The sequence below is a fragment of the Trachinotus anak genome, unplaced genomic scaffold (assembly GCF_046630095.1).
Source record: "Trachinotus anak isolate AG129_WGS33_773 ecotype Australia unplaced genomic scaffold, CSIRO_AGI_Tana_v1 ptg000004l, whole genome shotgun sequence".
NCBI classification, from domain to species: domain Eukaryota; kingdom Metazoa; phylum Chordata; class Actinopteri; order Carangiformes; family Carangidae; genus Trachinotus; species Trachinotus anak.
Window position 1 is genome coordinate 2,770,581 of NW_027273855.1, and position 17,498 is coordinate 2,788,078.

A 17,498-nucleotide genomic window follows, 5' to 3' on the forward strand; every position below is an offset into this window, starting at 1 on the left:
TGTGTGTGTGTGTGTGTGTGTGTAATGAACACACAAGACACAGGGTCCGGTTTTAAAAACTCTCTCAGTAACTCTATTTCTGTATTAATGTACAACCGTTGAAAATTACAGCAATTTTTTTTGTATTTTTTTTCTCTTTTTGTTTTTCTTTTTTTTTTTTTTAAACGATCTATCTATCAACAGCAATGTTCCAGAAGAAAAGTGAACAATGTGAGCAGGAAGAAAAGAGAAAACAAAGAGCAAAACAAAGTGAGGGCATGACTGTAAAGAAAGAGAAGAGAGCACGAGATGGAGGGATGGAGGCAAATCAACAGGTAACGGTTTTTATTTTCTGCAGCGGAGTGTTTTTGAGCGTGAGTGTGTCGACGTGTGCATGCTGTGTCAGTGTCGGTGGGTGGTGCTGTAGTGTGCGTGAATGGCTGAGATTACACTTGCTGCTACGAAGCATCTGATCAGTGGAGGTGTTAGAAGGCCAGGCTCGCACTCGTCTCCATCTGCATTAGCTGACTATGATCAAGCACCAGTATGAGAATGTTAAGAGACAGGAATGGGAGTAATTCAGTAGTTTTACTCAGTTAATAACGACTAGCAGCTATTTGTAGCCAGTAGCAGCCGGTTTGACCCTGACACAACCCGAGGGGGAAGGTGTGTTTACTGTGAAACACTGGTGACAAAATCTTAAAAAAAAAAAAAAAAAAAAAAGCTGTCATGTTAACACAATTAATCTTATTCTATAATATCTTGCGTATATGAACATGCATCATATGTAGGAAAATACTGTATTTGCTTTTTTTTGTTTGTTTTTTCCCAAGTAATTTAAGGAGTATGTGGGACCATGTCACCATCTTTTTCACAGCAAACACACCATATTCATATCATGTCATTGTTCACCGCCATGTCAAGTTGCACCTGTGCTGCTCGGTCACAAAGTTTGTTCAAACCAGAGCCAGGGCAGTGACAGAGACATGTTTTATCCAGAATTATTCCCATCAGCCTCTGGCCGTACAGGAAAGGAAACTGACATCAAGAGTAAATCTGTGGGAATTTTTGAGTTTCAGCTCTGCGTGTGTTCAGACAAAATTGAGTAAGTGCTACAGGTTTAACTACCAACAAATGCCTGCTAGCCATTATGGTCGATTTAAAACCACCAAATGCAGATCCACAATCAGCACCATGTCTTCAAAGAAAAAAAAAAAAAAAAAAAAGTTCCTTCTCTCACATCTTCATCCGCTCTGCCTCTTACACACTCTCTTCAACAGGCAACGTGTCGCTTTAATTTCTTTTTTTCTAAATTCTGAAAGTGAAATAAAAAATACCTGCTGTTTTCACAAACTTGACAAAACCTCAAAATGTGACCTTTATGATCAGATCTGAAAAGCTCCAACAAGTGTAACCACAGTGAATGTGATGCTCTGAAGCCAAAACATGTAAATGAGGTGAGGGTGAGGATGAGAAGAGGAAGGGGAGATACAATCGTGCTATTCTCTGACCCTGCAGCATTATGGGAGTGAGAGGAAGGAAGAAAGACAGAAAGAAAGTAGCAAATGAGCGAGTGTAGAGAAGCAAAAGGAGGGGTCAGTATGACTGCACCGAAGGATGGATCATGGAGAGAAGCACAGGTAGGAGGCAAGAAAAGTCAGGTGGGAGATGCTGGTGCTTTGCAGTCGCGATGGAGCTTCAGGTGTCGTGGAAATCCTTCAGCAGTGTGCGTCGCCTCTGCTCAGCAATGTGCATCTGATTCTCCAGATCCTGACAAAAAAACAACAGACAAATTATCAGTCATTGTAATAAGTCAATATTATACATTTTTCTTATTTTCTACAAATACAACAAACAAACAACAATCAATTAGCCACAACAAACACACCATTTACTGCTACAGTAACATATTGAACTTAACTAAAAACTGGAGCACCCATTGGTCTTAGGAAAATACTGAACCTTCTTTCAAACTGAAACTAAACGTTTGTGACCTATTTTCAAAGATTTCCATCCTCAGTAGGAACCAACGAGTTTGACGTTAAGTGCCTCAGACACGGTAGGAAAGTACATAAAGATAGTTTTGATCTGTTTATGGAAAATATAAGACCTGCCATAACCTTGAAAGACTCTTCACAGAGAAACCGAAAATTTAAATTGTAAAACGGATCTGTCACATCTCATCCCGGGTTGGTGTTCTTCAAAGTGCCAGGGCCTCCATGTAAGAGTGTGTTTTTGAAACTTATTTTGGGGCTGCAGCTCATTCTTTCATCCTCAAGCGCAGTGTAGCTGTGGTGTTTCTGTTATAAGAGCACTGCTCACAGGTCTGCACAGAGCACAGATGACAGGTCTGTTTACAGTGTGTATGCTCTGAAGACGTCACAGCACAGAAAAGCGGTGAAAATGATTCTTCACCCAGGTGTTGTGTTTACATCACTGCAGAATGGAGCTGGAGCAGATAAATACCTGCGTCTAATGCAGAGTCATTTGACCCAGATGTGAATGTCAATCGTACCCTTTTCCATTGCTGACAAAATCCCAATGTTAACTGGTCATAGCAGGTTTTTTGACCAGTGGAAAAGGGGCTGTAATATCAGGGACACGTGGATGACTTCTGTCTTTCCTGTCTGTGTGTTCTCATCACTTAATATGTAATTTGACCAACACAAAAAACAAAAACAATATGCATTCCTTTGCTCATCTTCTCCTTAATCAGTCAGTTTCTGACTTCCCCTTGTTATGCTTAGGTTGACTCCTATATATCATATATTATCCCCCCCTTACCCCTCTGTCACTGGCACTGAGCTCCCCCTCGCCTCCCACCACTCCTCTCTCGTAGCTGTCGGCTCGCTCCACCTTCCACGACAGGTTCTCGATCTCTGCCTCCAGCTGGGCCTGCTGGTACTCAAACTGCAGTGGACAGATTTTAAAAAAGAGGAAGAAAAAAATCAGGCTAGATACATCACTTCTCTCCACTGAGAAAAACAAAGATGATTAAAGACATTATAGGGTCAAAACTCAAAATAGGCTGTAGGATGAAACCAGGATACAGTTACTATGTCATTATAACACGTGTTCACTCACCAGTTTCTTGCGTGGGCCGGACTCCATGTAATAGGCATAGGGGTATGTATACTGCAGTGTGTAGCGACACTGAAAACAAAAAGACACCAACAGTTAGTCATCATGCTCACTGCTCTTTTTCTTTCTACTCTGACAGAGAGTGAGGTTTGAAATTGAATTTAAACAACCCTGTCATTTAGTTAAATTTAAAATAGTGCCCCCCCCACACCCTACACCAATCACTTACGACCTCTGCAACAAGCATGCACACTCAGTCACTGTTTAGTGTGGAAGTACCTTAGCCAGTAGCTTTGCAGCGTTATGTAGGTACTGCCAGTCGATCCAGGTTCCCAGGTTGTTCATCACTCTCTCCTGGATCTTCTCCTGGATCCTCTGGTATGTCTGAGCCTCCAACTGCAGAGACTTGTTATGATTCTCCCACTGGTGAGAAAAAAAAGGATAGAAAAAAAATAAAGACAGAAAAAAATAATATGTCTCTAGTAGATCTCAAACTTTGTTGAAATGAAACTTGTTTGTATTAATAAAATGTTCTAGTTGTAAGATTCAGGGAGTGTGCAGTGTCTTTTGTCCAGAGAACAACTTCCCCATCACAAAAGTCCCTAAAAACTTGTGTACAGGAAATCTGTTATGTGTTAATCTCCCTCTGGTTTGAACGATGAAATTACAACAGTTTTCACCAGAGTTCATCTGGTCTGGTCTCAGGCTTTGCACAGAAAACAAAAGCAAAAATCAACAAAAGTAAAGACAGGCAAGTTTTTTTACTCTTTACTTCTTTCTAGGAAGGAGTTATACTGAGCATTTTGCTCTTAATACATTTTTATTTTATGTTATTTGAATAAAACACATATGGGGACACAAAAAACTCACCCTCTCAAAGTAGAAGAGGTATTTCTTGAGGGCCTCTCTGGCCTGAGCCTGCTGGCTCTGGTTGACTATATCAGGGTTTTCTTTGTAGCGGCTGCACTCGTAGTATTCGCTGCCATGAGTCTTCCAGTCACCAAGACACATCCAGCAGAAGTCTGTCAGGAGACACAAAACACACTTCACCACAAACACGCAGTACACAGCATGTACAGTAAAGCTGTGTCTCAATCCGTGTACCTCCATTCTCACACGTGCCCTTTTGTGTGCACAAGTGTATTCACATTGACAAATACGGCAACATGCAGTGCACTGTAAGCACCCAGACGGTGCACTGAAAATGCATGACACAGGAGGCACACACCGTAAAGTAAAACCTTTAAGTCAAGTGAGCACAGCAGCCAGCAGGTGGGCGGCAATCGAGGTTACATGTTGTAATCGTCATTTCTGGTAAGTGTTTGATTTGGGACAACGCTACTCTGTTGAAATTCACGCACCGCGCCAGTGAGCTAACTGCGTACAACGTGTACTATGTGAGTGTACTGACTGAAGAGACACACCACTTGAGAATCCTGTTTACAAACCACTGTTTACACTTCTTTATCACAGAGCTGCCTAAAGGCTCTGCTGAATTCTCAAGTCTCCAGTTAATATAAACTGACTGATGTTGGTTGTGGTTGGTAATTGTGGTTTTCCACTTCTCCAGATGACTAACCAGTTTGGTTTAGCCACAATCCTAAACTAACTGATTCCATCGAACTTGTGCAGTCTTTCCTTGTAACCAGGTGTTGTCTTTTACTTAGAGTTCCTCAGAAGTTCAGTCATTTTTGTCTTGCTATTATAACGGAAGGCTACTTTTTGTGTGATGCAACATGCCACTAGGTGGATGCCAAGTGCCTCAGAGAACAGCAGCTTCATGCTTCACAAGATCATACAGGAGGTGTGAAAATGAGACATACTACTCACCATGTTTACACTTGGAGCATTGCTGGAACAAAGAAAGACATGAGAGGAATTGAATTAGTGAACCAGAAACTTGAAAAACAACCATGTGAGTCACACTTTGAATGAATCTGAGCAAATCAGCAACTGAATGTCTGAATGTGAGATGTCTCACATGAAGCTTAGAGGCTGATAAAAAAATATACTAAGATACAGAAAGGTAACGTGTTTGGGCCCAGGACTGATTTCACCAAGTGTCAAACTATTAAAGTTGAGCTCATAGAGTCTGAATATATTTTGAGCATTTCCTGTGTTCTGGGAAAGTGTGATTTTCAGCTCTGACTCACCATGTGATTGCACCCGCCGTTCTTCTCAATGCAGATATTGCACTTAGGACACTAGAGAAGAAAAATACACATAATTTCAATCTGTACCACACAACTGTGATCCAATTACAGCAAGGTAACAGCACAGTGAAATAATATGTATTTTTACATGTTTTCAAACTATGGGAGATTTTGGGTGTGAGTATGCAAAATAAGTAAGTTTGCAAGCATGTTCAAGTAACAGTGGTTACAGTATGTTTGTATGTGTGTGTGTGTGTGTGTGTGTGTGTGTGTGTGTGTGTGTGTGTGTGTGTGTGTTCACGGGCAGATCCATCATACATCTTTAGTGTGTGCGCTGATGTAGTTGGCCGTCTCTGAGTCGTCGGCGCATTTGGTCAGCCATTTTCGGATTGTTGCACAGTCTGTGGGTGCATGGTACATCTGACGGCATTTAAAACTGAGACACAGAAAAAGAGTGAGAAAATACAGAGATTTACATTTTTATTCTTTACAGGAATAAAAAAAAACAGCTTCATAATAAAGTCATGTCTTAAAAACAGTCTACAGACAAAAATGTTTAAGAACTATTATGCAACAGTATAAAGTCAGTAAGACATTTTAAATACTAGCATGGGATTTGCAAGAGCCCTCAGCATACAATTTGTGGACAGATTAAGAAATTGTTTAAAAGTTAGTAACAAACAGCACGAAGAGCACTTAGAAGATTTAACTAAATGTGGTCAAACATTGGTAAAACTTATTAATACTGGAGTCTTGTGAAATTGTATGATTCCGTTCATATAACTGAATATGAGGCCCAGTGTTTGTACATGCACTTTAGTGTAGATTTTGTAATGAATGCTCTGTGTGTGTGTGTGTGTGTCCTACCAGAAGACTTCACTGCAGCGGCTACACTGCACCCTGCGCGCCCGGGGCTCCTGCACCTTGATGACAATGGGACAGTCTGCACCCGGACACAACTGCAACTGGAAGTGATTCTGCAGGTCAAACAGAGAGAGAGAGACACAGAGGGTTAGCTAACACATGAAGAATGTCAAAATGGAGATGAATCATTATGGTTATACATATAAATGTCCATCTTTGGATAAAACTGAGCAGGAAGATTTAAGTTCCTTTTAACTTTAGCGGTGAGAATGATGATGAAAATTTGACACTGTGTTCTGTGGATTATCCAGAGTTACAAGGACAATCTGTCTGTTGAATTTCAAATGTAATTTTTCCACAAACAATCATGAGAACCTCAGTAAATATAACTGAAAGTGAACTTTTGTAATTTGGGTGAATGATCCTTCAAAAATAAAGACTTATTTGAGATATCGTACTAGATGTAGATGGAAACCCAGATTGTGAGCCAGACGGTGAAGACAACAAGAGAGATGGTTCAGATTTTATGATGCAGATTCAAAGATTCACTTGTTGAAACAAACACACAAGGGCTTACTGAGTCTCTCTCTCTCACTCACTCTCCACATGCCTCTGACGTCTCATTTGCTATACATGCAGACCTTGACGCAACAGCTGAGCAAACAGGTTCAGCACACACAGACACACACACAGACACACACCTCGACGTAGTCTCTGAAGAGGTAGCGTCTGTATTTGTCCTTCAGCTCCTCTCCTGGCAGCAGTGGCAGGACAAAGTCTTCAGGCATCTGCAAGGAGCAGTCCTGAGCCATACACGAGATACCTGAACACAAACACACAAACACACACACACACAGCGCCCTGTGTGAGCCCTGAATTACTGGAAGACACAGAAGCAGCATGTACACATAACACCCTGGAACAAATGTGGAACAAATAAACTGCACTCGTCATTTAAAAATCATCTGTGACTGAGAAAGTTCCACTGTGGTTGTGTTGTTGGTTTCTAGTGTTACAATGACCCACAAGGTGGACTGTGTTCATCTGTTGTCATAAACATGTCCTTTGTGCAGCTGATAATGGAATACTTATCAGATTCAGACAGACTTTATCAGAGAGACTGTTACCAACTAGCACAGGGGCACACAATGGGTTAAAGCAGACAAACATGCTCAAACACTCATATACACACACACACACACACACACACATTCATGAGCACTTGAGCTCCCACACACTCACAACTACAGGACAGCAATTCTGGGAAACTGTATGCACTGTACCACACATATACAGTATACTGTACAAAAACTTGTACGTGATGCGTGTGCACACCCACACACCCATCTGCTCTCCTGCTCACACTCTTCCACAGACACACACTTATAATCATTGGGCAGCTGCACAAGCAGGCCTGCCTGTTAATGTTTTGCACCAGATGGGAGTCATCAAAACCTCATATTACACCTCCCATATCTTCAAAGTCACAAGCTCCTCTTGGATTCTACACACAAGCATGTAAACAACTGAGGACATGTGCACAAGCATCCAGCCAGGATCTGCAGTGTCTTCTGTCGGTAAACACAGTGTCATTACGTGACTGATGCAGCTTGCCCTGTTAAATCTAACACCAGGCTGCAAACCCTGCTGCTCAGGCAGGAAAGCAGAGGCTGAAATAAATGTATGAACGGATCAGAGCCTGAAAGTGTGATGAAACCCTGAGTGTACACACACACACACACACACACACACACACTTAAACACAAGGAGAGACGTACAGATACGTGAACAGACACTTGGGCGCTCAGATCAAAGTGTGACTCACCCACTCTAATACCAGCTTTGATGACTACACAGATGCACACAAACACATACACAGACACACTCTCTACTCACCCACTCCCATCCCATCTTTGACCAGTACAGTGCAGTGCTGCTCCCAGCATGCTTTGCAGAAGGAGTGCTGACAGGGCAGTGCCAGCAGGGAGTCTCTCCGGACGACCTGTAGACACACACCACACTGGAGGGACTGAGGGGCCTGCGACACACAACCACATGAGAGTCATGAACACGTCAGCAAACACAACCTGAGCTAAACCTCAATGTGCTTGTTACATATAAAATGGCAAAATACAATCAATCAAATCAAAGGTGAATGTTTGAGTGCAACACAGATATTATAAATAAAACTGGAGAATTTTATTTTTTCAATAAAAGAGGTCGTGCAACCGATCTGAATTTCACCGTAAGAAATTAATGAATCAAGCACCAATGTATCCGTCACCGAGTGTGAGTAGAAGTTACTACTACAACTGATTATTCTCTCTACTGATTTATCAATTAGTGAACTGACTGCTTAGTAAATAAAACAAAAACAATAATTTGTCGTCTCATCTTACCACAGTGATGCCTTAAAATTATTTTGTGTGCAAACACTGACAAAATACCTGAAGGTATTAAATTCTGATGACAGGAAACTGAGAACAGCAGCAAACCCTCACATTAAAGGAGATATAATCGTTTAAAAAGGTTTGCAATATTATCCTAATAAATTACTTGGGCGATCAATAATCATTTTTTAATGTCAAATGATTAATCAGCTGATCTTTTTCAATACTGGTAGATTATCTGCAGCATTGCAGTAACCAGATAACTATTTGTCTTTATAGGTACTTTCCTGTAAATATAGGTACAGCAGAAACCTGTACCTGTAATGACTGTAATGGTTTTATTATGGCTTTTACACAGTGTTGTTTACCAGCCCATGTCTGAAAGCTTTCAATAAAAGTCATGTTTACACAAAGGACCAATGCCACAAGAACTAAGTACGGTTACTTTCTATCTTTTGATATATGAATGATATAAACATTTTGATTGAAGGTAGACAAGGCATAAAATCAGTATTTGTGTCAACAAGTAAACCCTGATTTATAGCATGTGGTTTGTTACTCACAGTGACTGATCTGCAGGTACTGCTGGGCTGGACCAGAGCGTCTGACAACAGCAGAGACGAGTTGGACTTATATCTGTGGGGAACATGGACAGAACCAGGGGACATGAGGATGAGAGAGAAAAAGTTAAAGCTGCAAAGCAGAACAATGAAATGTAGAGAGAAATAAAAATAAGACAACCAATGAGAAATAACTGAACAATGAGAACCTGAGAGTTTCAGAGTGAGAGAGCGATACCACGGGAAGGAGAGTAAGGAGGAGGAAAAACAAGAGAAACAAAAAAAGACTAGAGAACCATGAGAAAAGGGCAGAAAGGAAGGAGGAATAAAAGAAGAAGAGATGGGGTGATGAAAGAGATAAGACTGAGAGAATGAAAATAGACAAGAATAGGGAAGGAGCAGAGGAGACATACCTGTCCAGTATTTGTGAAACCTGCCAGTGAAAATGCACCAGGATCAGTTTTGCTACTGCTGGTAAAACCTGAGAGAGAGACACACAGAACAGACAGAGAGAGAGAGAGAGAGAGAGAAACAGAGAGAGAGAGAGAGAGAGAGAGAAACAGAGAGAGAGAGAGAGAGAGAGAGAAACAGAGAGAGAGAGAGAGAGAGAGAGAGAGAGAGAAACAGAGAGAGAGAGAGAGAGAGAGAGAGAGAAACAGAGAGAGAGAGAGAGAGAGAGAAACAGAGAGAGAGAGAGAGAGAGAGAGAGAAACAGAGAGAGAGAGAGAGAAACAGAGAGAGAGAGAAACAGCGAGAGAGAGAGAGAAAAAGAGAGAGAGAGACAGAGAGAGAGAAAAAGAGAGAGAGAAACAGAGAGAGAGAGAGAGAAACAGAGAGAGAGAGAGAGAGAGAGCATGAGAAGTTGCTTCTGTACCAGGAAAGTGACTTGGCTGTGTTGAAAATCAGCTTATCTGCACTCGTGTCCCCACTTTGCCTGTTCTTACTGTAATGGATAAAAAGCTGACTCTACTTCTGATGAGCAGGAAATGCACCAAGACCCTGAGCCTGCTGGAAACACAGATAATGCACTGTTTTCTTAGCTCTTATGTTTTGGCTACTGAACAAATAACTTCCCAGCAAAATAAAACCAAAAATGAGGGGCAACTCAGAAAAACTATATATGTTAAAAGTATTTAATTTCACAAAAAGAATATATATGATTGACAGCCTCTCAAATGTTAAGATTTGCTTAATCTTCTGTTAATTCATTTTGTTTGCTGGTCACTCACAAGAGAAATTAAGGCATTTGAAAACATAACTTTGGACACTGACACGCAAACTGAAAAATTCAGCAATTCATGAAACAAATAATATGCAGCTTCATCCATAATACAATATATATTCCATAAATAGACACTGTTTTAAAACAAATGGCTGGACTGAATCCATTAACACACACTGGCCTTGATGACTTATCAGCCTAGAAAACTAAAGTGTAGTTTACGCTCTGATGTCCCTGTAGTTTAACGGATGTATTCTCTCAGCTGATACTGTGCAGTGAGTATTAGATGAGGCAGGAAGACAATTCAGAGTATCTAGGATTACATCAGCATATCACTGTGCACTACAGGCCAGACATCAAGGGTTGGGGAGAAAAGCCTTGAGGTCAATTTCTTATATCCAGGAAAACGCCTGAGAAGGAATCCGTTCTTTCATCTACTGCCATCCAGAAACACACAACTGTTCCTCTGGGAGCTGCTCAGTCCTGCTAACAGGAAACTGAGCAGCTCCCAGGTGTGATTACTGTGAGTGTGAAGTAAGGTGTTACTGCATAACAGCATGCACAATCAGCAAAGTTAGCCCAAATAAATAGAGTAAAAAAAAAAAGAAACTGAAAAAAAAGCACTTCTCACTGTGAAGAATTAAAGGTCATATTCAAGATGATATAACCTCATGTTCCTTCAGCCCCAGTGTAAGAATGTATAAATATTAATGTGTGAACTCTGAACAATGTAAACTGTCAGACTGAGATTACAATTAATTAAGAGTGTAATTACTGTACCTACTTCAGGCTGATCACCTTAATACAACCATCACTGTGCACATACAAATTTTGTTGTACACCTTTCAATATTCAAGATTCAATAATCTTGTGGCATATCAACCTGATGGTTCATGGGAATTTATTTTGGTGCCCTCAACAGCAGCAAACATATTATCAATAATATCTCCATAACATGTTGCCATCTTGTCAAGCAGACTTTAGCCTACACAGTACTGTGCAAAAGTTTGAAACACTTAAGCACTTTTTATCTGTCATGCAGTATCACCAGGGAGGCATCTGATCGGTCCCAAATTCATTCTGCAGCATGACAACGAGCCCAAACATACAGCCAGAGTCATAAAGAACCATCTTCAGTGGCAAGAACATGGAGTCCTGCAACAGATGGTCTGGCCCCCACCGAGTCCTGACCTCAACATCATGGAGTCAGTCTGGGATTACATGAAGAGACAGAAGACAATGAGACAGCCTAAATCCACACAAGATCTGTGACAAGTTCTCCAAGATGCTTGGAACAACCTACCTGCCGACTACCTTAAAAACCATGCACAGAGGAAATGGTGCTGTTTTAAAGGCAAAGGGTGACCACACTAAAGAAGTGAGTTAACTCCAACAGTTAACTAAAGTTAATAAAGAAAAACTACTCATGATGTGATTTTTCAAGGCATCCTCACCTTATTTACAGTGCCTAAAACTTTGCACATATACACACACAGCAGCTAGACACAACAGCATTTACTGCAAAAACAATTTTGGAGACTTTTGCCATTATTTTGGAGCAAATAATATCAAGACTCTTGGCACATCCATTAGTTACCTTATGTTACTCACTAAATGACAGACTCATTAATGCTGGAAACGCAAAGCCTTGTAGACCCTCAGAGCACTGACTGAAAGACACTTAAGATATTTTATCAAGACTACACACTATTGCCTCAAAAATGCCTCAGATGTCTTGACAACATCCAGACTAATGTGTCTGGGTCTGAAAAGACATTTTCTCCTCTTGCTTTGGCCTCTATGCACACTATCACTACACACTACCATCAGCTTTTCAGAAACACACTACAGTCAATGGATCTTGAAGCTGCTATTCTGCTGCAGACAAAATGCGAGCTTTCCCACAGCAATGACGTTTGCCCTCACAAACACACCTGGGTACAAAATAGCAGAAACACTAGGAATCCAACTTTCAGTCGCCTCCAATGTTTTCTGTGATCACTTATTCAAATAAAACTTTGGCAAAAGTTCAATAAGTAAGATCTGCTGTCTCACATACTGATTTTATTCCTCTATCGGTGAATGTCTGATCTTTCCTGCCGTTTAATTTTTTCTGTCACTTCTCTGTTTTACCGCAAGCTCTAAATCTGTACATTCCCTCCTCCCCATCTCTACCTTGACCTCCAGGACTTCGAGGGGTTTCCCATCCAAAAGTTTCCACCTTTTCACCAGCGTTAATGAAATATCCTCAAATCCCTGCTTCAATATGTCACTGAAAACAACTAAAATGCCTCTTCATCTGAACACACCATCACTACTCAGAGTAACCAGACTCTTCCTGTTCTAGTAAAAATCGCATCAGTCTTATTACTGTTTTGCACAATACACAGTTAAATGATTTTTTTCTTTTTGCACTCACCTTCAGTTCAGCAGCCACAGTGTTAACCTCCTCCGTCAGCACCCTTTGACTCTCTTTGTAGGTGAGACAGGTGAACTGGTACTCCTCTGGGTCAAAGGAGTCAGCGCCCTGTTGCTCCACGTCGCTGGCCACACCCTCGTAGTAGGCTGCAATGTCACCCTGGTCCTCCTCCTCTCCACCATCGTCCTCATCCTCCTCTTCTTCAGAGTTCACCCCGAAGTCTTCCTCGTTGCTGTCCGACGCCTGGCTGTTCATGTCCACAGACATCCAGTCGACTGAATCAATCACCCGGACAGGTAGACGGCCCGCCTACCTGTCGGATCCTAGCGGTCCGATTGGCTGAAATGGCTCTTTTGAAGCCGCGCCTCCCTGCTTCTCCTCCGCCCCCCTTTCCACCTGCTAGTGTCACTCCTCAGAGACACCCTGGCTTCTTGTCTGCCTGAGGCGCGTAAGAAGCGCACTCAGCAGCAGCGGAAGAAGCAGAAGAAGTCACACTCCCCGTCTGTCATTTGGAAAGCTGGCTATAGGGCAATCTGAAGAGAGACCCAAAAAAAAAGACTGAAGAGAAAGAGAGGAGGGAGAAAAGGAAGAGAAGAAGTAAAGAAGAGAGCAAGAGGTGTGAATGGGAAAAACAGGTGAAAAGAAATGGAGAAAGGAAAGAAGTGGAGCAAGAAAGGAAAAATAAGTAAAAACAAACAAAATAAGCATCAGTAATCAATCAAGTTGTTGACTATTGCTGCTGCTGCTTTTTAAAAATTGATTATTTCATCGTTAAACTAGAGACCGTCTTGCAATGCAACCACAACATTTGCATTGCCTGCTTCCATGTTGACCTTACAATAGTGGTTTCCAAGACAGAGAGACACACACACAGAGACACACACACACAGAGAGACACACACACACAGAGAGACACACACACACAGAGAGACACACACACACACACACACACACACACACACACAGGCTCATATTGTTTTAATATTAAAACAAAGTTAAAGTCAGTCTCTCTTGCAAGATTAGACTGTGTGTCTTATTGGGTTAATAAAAATGTTTTTGCCCACATTTTCTGTCAATTTCCCAAACTCTTCAAATCATTTTTTTGGACTGATCCAAACATGTGGGAACTCAATATTTGCTAAAGTACATGCCAGTGGTTCAGTGCACTTTATATTCTCAGGAGAATATGACCCAGTATTGCATCAGCACAAAAGGTGTCACTGGTAACAAACTTGTCATACAAGTCAAGTTTTTGGACAAAATCTCAAATTCAAAGAAATGTATATGTATTTTTGTTTTTAATGGTCAATGCATGTTAATTATTTGACTATGTTTAAATTCCAGTTGATTCCTGTTAATCAAGCTATCATTCACATTCAGCACATATGTTCTATGTTCCTAGCACATGAAGTGTCATCTTTGTGTTGGCTCTTCCTGAATATTAGTCTTTAAACTGTTTACACTGAGAGCCAGTGTCAAATTCCTTTAATGCAGAAACATACATGGCCAAGAACGGTGATTCTAATTCACAACAGGAACTACGTAGGAAATAAATCAATAAAAACCTTGTCAGAAAATATGAAAGCTAAAGGTATAAAGTGACAGATAAGTTGAAATACAATACACTGTGGCTCAGCTGTCATCCACCTTGTTCTGATAGCTCTCCAACAGGGTGAAGATGTATTTACAGAACAGAGCTACAGTATTTCAGTGATACAGACAACACAATAAATCCCTGCTGTTCTCAGGTGGCCATCCTCAATTCTACTGAAAACAAATTTATATTAACTTCTCAAATGTTGTGCTCTGGTGGAGGGAAGCTCCAAATAATCACACAGGGTAAAAAGGAAACAGAAACGGTCACAAAGTCAGTCATTGACAGGAAGCCCTGCCATCTGCATTACCACAGAGGAGCACCCACGCAAGACTCCATCTAAAAGGTCAGGATACAAAATATCTAAGTAGTATTTCTTAAGAATAATTCTGTTTCAATTTAGAAAAAAAAATTCTGGATTTTTTTTTCACACTGAAAGAGATCAAATTTTAAAAATATATTTATAAAATATGTTTCCATACTGTTCATTTTAAGAGTTGGGTAGAGATTCAAAGACAAACGGAATTCTTAAAATGCCAAATATCTTAGATAAAATTAATGTGCAAATGCACACAAAAATCTACACATGGAGCTGAGAAGAACTAATCCCATTACTTCTTCCCTGGGCCAGTGTGCACAGTCCAGCACAGCACTGTGTTATCTTAATATCTTACATTATTAGTTTATGAAATTTCTTTGCAATTAATAATGCTGACTGGCTTAGAATATGATAGACTGCATCTCACTCCGCTGAACACATTTGGGAGCACCCTTTGGGAGGTGAGTTATTAAAAACGCTTTGACTGGAAAGTAGAAGTGGATTTTAATATTCGTTTGTCCCTGTGGCACATGCATAAAAATGCTAGCTTGACGACTGAGGCCCCTCAGAACAGCAGACCCCGTTGTGTGATAGATTCTGTTAAAACTATTACATAACACAAATTTTGCTGCAACCTCTAAATGATCCTCTTCGTAAATTTAATGTATGTGGATAATATATAGCGCCCCAACACCGCAGCCGGGCTGCACAAGCCACCAAGCAGTTGCTGAAAAACTTTTGGCTGACTCGGTTTCATCAATCCTCTCTTCTTAGCAGTTGACCTTTCGTTACAGAATAAGACCTATTCCATAAAACAAGGTGGAATGTACTGTTAACAGTCAAAGAAACTCCTTTATTTACTAAATATAAATTTAAATTTTACATTTTCTTTATGGGCTAGAGGACAACTAGCTAACTACCATACTTACCATGTGACTTGCTGCTTTTTTATGCTATGAACAATTAACATCCTCCTGCTTATTTCCTTCCTATGGATCCACCTTCTCTCTGTTTGTGTCTCTTTCTGTGGGCCTACTTCTGCTCCCCCTATCTGACTCTAGTTTCGGATTAAATTTCACAAAGACAGGATTTAATATCAGCACTTGCTCACATATCCTGTATTTCTCTTTCCTACAGTATTGCCAATCTGTTTCCCACATGCAGGACATAAGACATGGGTTAAGGCTTAATGTCACAGTTTAGAGGATTAGGTGAAGATGCTTTAGCTTTGTGGATGAGGGAGAGACAGTCCATAACTGTAGTTAACTTGGTTGCAAACTTGGCAGTAACACTGGACACAAATACAGGACAAAACAGCCAATCTCAGTTGAGGGTGAACCCAAAAGTGCAAGTACACAACGGCAAGGCAGTGATACATGAGCAGGTTGGGTTTTTAAGTGACAGCCAAGGATCTGGCCAACACATGTTTATATTTATTGGTCTACAATTGTAATCATTTGGTGGAGTTTTAAATATATTATGAAGCACTTCCAAGACGCCCCTTAGGATGATATCCAAAATACTCGAGACTGCCAGTTTAGAATAACTACAGTACTGAACTTCAACCTCACAACTGGACTGGGGATATTCCCATATTTAAAACAAATTATGTGACATTTATTGTCATGTTTTCCCCTAATACCACCCAGCCATTTGGCAGAGCAATTACATTCCTTTCCAAGTAGAAGATTAATTGTGGAAATTAAGTGTCCAAGCATTGTTGTGCAGCACCGATGTCACTTTCCCATGCCCTCTCTCAGTTTTTATCCACGTCCACACTGTGGGTTTTGAACCTGGAGAGACGAGAAGCGTGTCTTCCCCTCCATAAAGCACGGGTTATAAAATCTCCCAGCTTTGAGAGAGAAGTACACTCTGCAGAGGACACAAACTTTAACGCCACAGAGGGCCCACGTCGACTTATTTCGACATGTCATCTGTAAGCGCTGAGATCAACAGACGTCGGAACACAACCGTTTTCCTGGCACCGGGGTTCAAATGTGACTTCGCAAATATCCACCTGGATAGAAAACAAGGTTAGCCGGGAAAGCCTGCCAGCCGGCCCCGGTGCCAGACCAGCGGCAGACGAATGCTTGCATTCCGCCTGGTCCGGGCTAAAAATAGGCAGCAAACTGGGTGACACACATCTTGCTAGGCTAATATGTCACAGCGACTCAGCACAGGGTTGATATCTTGGGGGGTGGGGAGTAAGGTGTTCGGGAAGAGATTTAGCAACACACAAACCGGCTTGGTTATAGTTGGAAATAGGCAATTTCGGACCGACTTTGAGGTTGAAGCTGAAAACGGCAGTGGAGTCAACCCCACAGAGCGACCGGCTAACTTACCGTTAGCCAGATTAGCTTCCTGGCTAGCGTGCTGGCAGTTACATTCAGCGGCGAAGTAACGGCATGCCAAAACCAACGAGTTTGACGGGTTAAATTGCGAGATGCTTTCAGAATAGACTTGCAAAAGTTTTCAAGAAAAAAGTTAATTTTGTCACCCAGCAATAATTTACGACATAACAGCTCACTAGGATAGCCAGCTCCTTTATCGTTCCCTCCCGCTGCGCCTCCGCCTATCACCCACTCGAGTCCGGGGATTGAGATGTAAACAAGGCCCTGTGGAGCTCGGGAGTAAACAGACACATTTAAACAGCCGCTGCGGTGATTCCCGCTGGTTAAAGTCGACGGTGTTTACCTCTCAGAGCAGCGTCGGCTCAGCCCGCACTGACAGCCAGAGGTGGTTTTGTGTGGGGAAATCCAAAGCGCGATTTCCACTGTGTTCGCCTGGATGGTAGGCGGAAGACAGACCGTTACAGAGGTACTTATCAATGACGCCACTTCCGCGTTTCGCACGCCAGCCTCCTCTCTCCTCTCTCCTCTCTCCTAGGAAGGATGCAGCAGCTTCAGCTCATGCATTA

At 41.5% G+C, this 17,498-nt stretch overlaps 1 protein-coding gene and 1 long non-coding RNA gene across 3 annotated transcripts in view; one reads left to right on the forward strand and one right to left on the reverse strand.

Moving 5' to 3' along the window:
* Positions 1-760, forward strand: part of LOC139620081 (uncharacterized) — a 3,857-nt gene extending 3,097 nt beyond the window's left edge. The window contains exon 2 of the long non-coding RNA XR_011690734.1: positions 184-760. This is a non-coding gene — a long non-coding RNA (uncharacterized lncRNA). The remainder of the gene's footprint in view (positions 1-183) is intronic.
* arih2 (ariadne homolog 2 (Drosophila)) lies at positions 46-17,430 on the reverse strand. Of its 2 annotated transcripts, none has more exons than XM_071475248.1 (15): positions 17,276-17,430; positions 12,669-13,226; positions 9,441-9,508; positions 9,031-9,103; positions 7,974-8,115; positions 6,779-6,900; positions 6,081-6,190; positions 5,532-5,649; positions 5,214-5,264; positions 4,891-4,912; positions 3,931-4,082; positions 3,340-3,483; positions 3,064-3,132; positions 2,764-2,889; positions 46-1,749 (listed from the first exon to the last, which is right to left on the reverse strand). In XM_071475248.1, the coding sequence occupies exons 2-15, from the start codon at positions 12,933-12,935 to the stop codon at positions 1,678-1,680; spliced, it is 1,536 nt and encodes a 511-aa protein (XP_071331349.1). In that variant the 5' UTR covers positions 12,936-13,226; positions 17,276-17,430; the 3' UTR covers positions 46-1,677. The 2 variants fall into 2 exon arrangements, with proteins under 2 accessions (XP_071331349.1, XP_071331350.1); XM_071475249.1 differs by having other exon boundaries at positions 12,669-13,201; positions 17,276-17,428.
* Between the last annotated feature and the right edge of the window lie 68 nt (positions 17,431-17,498).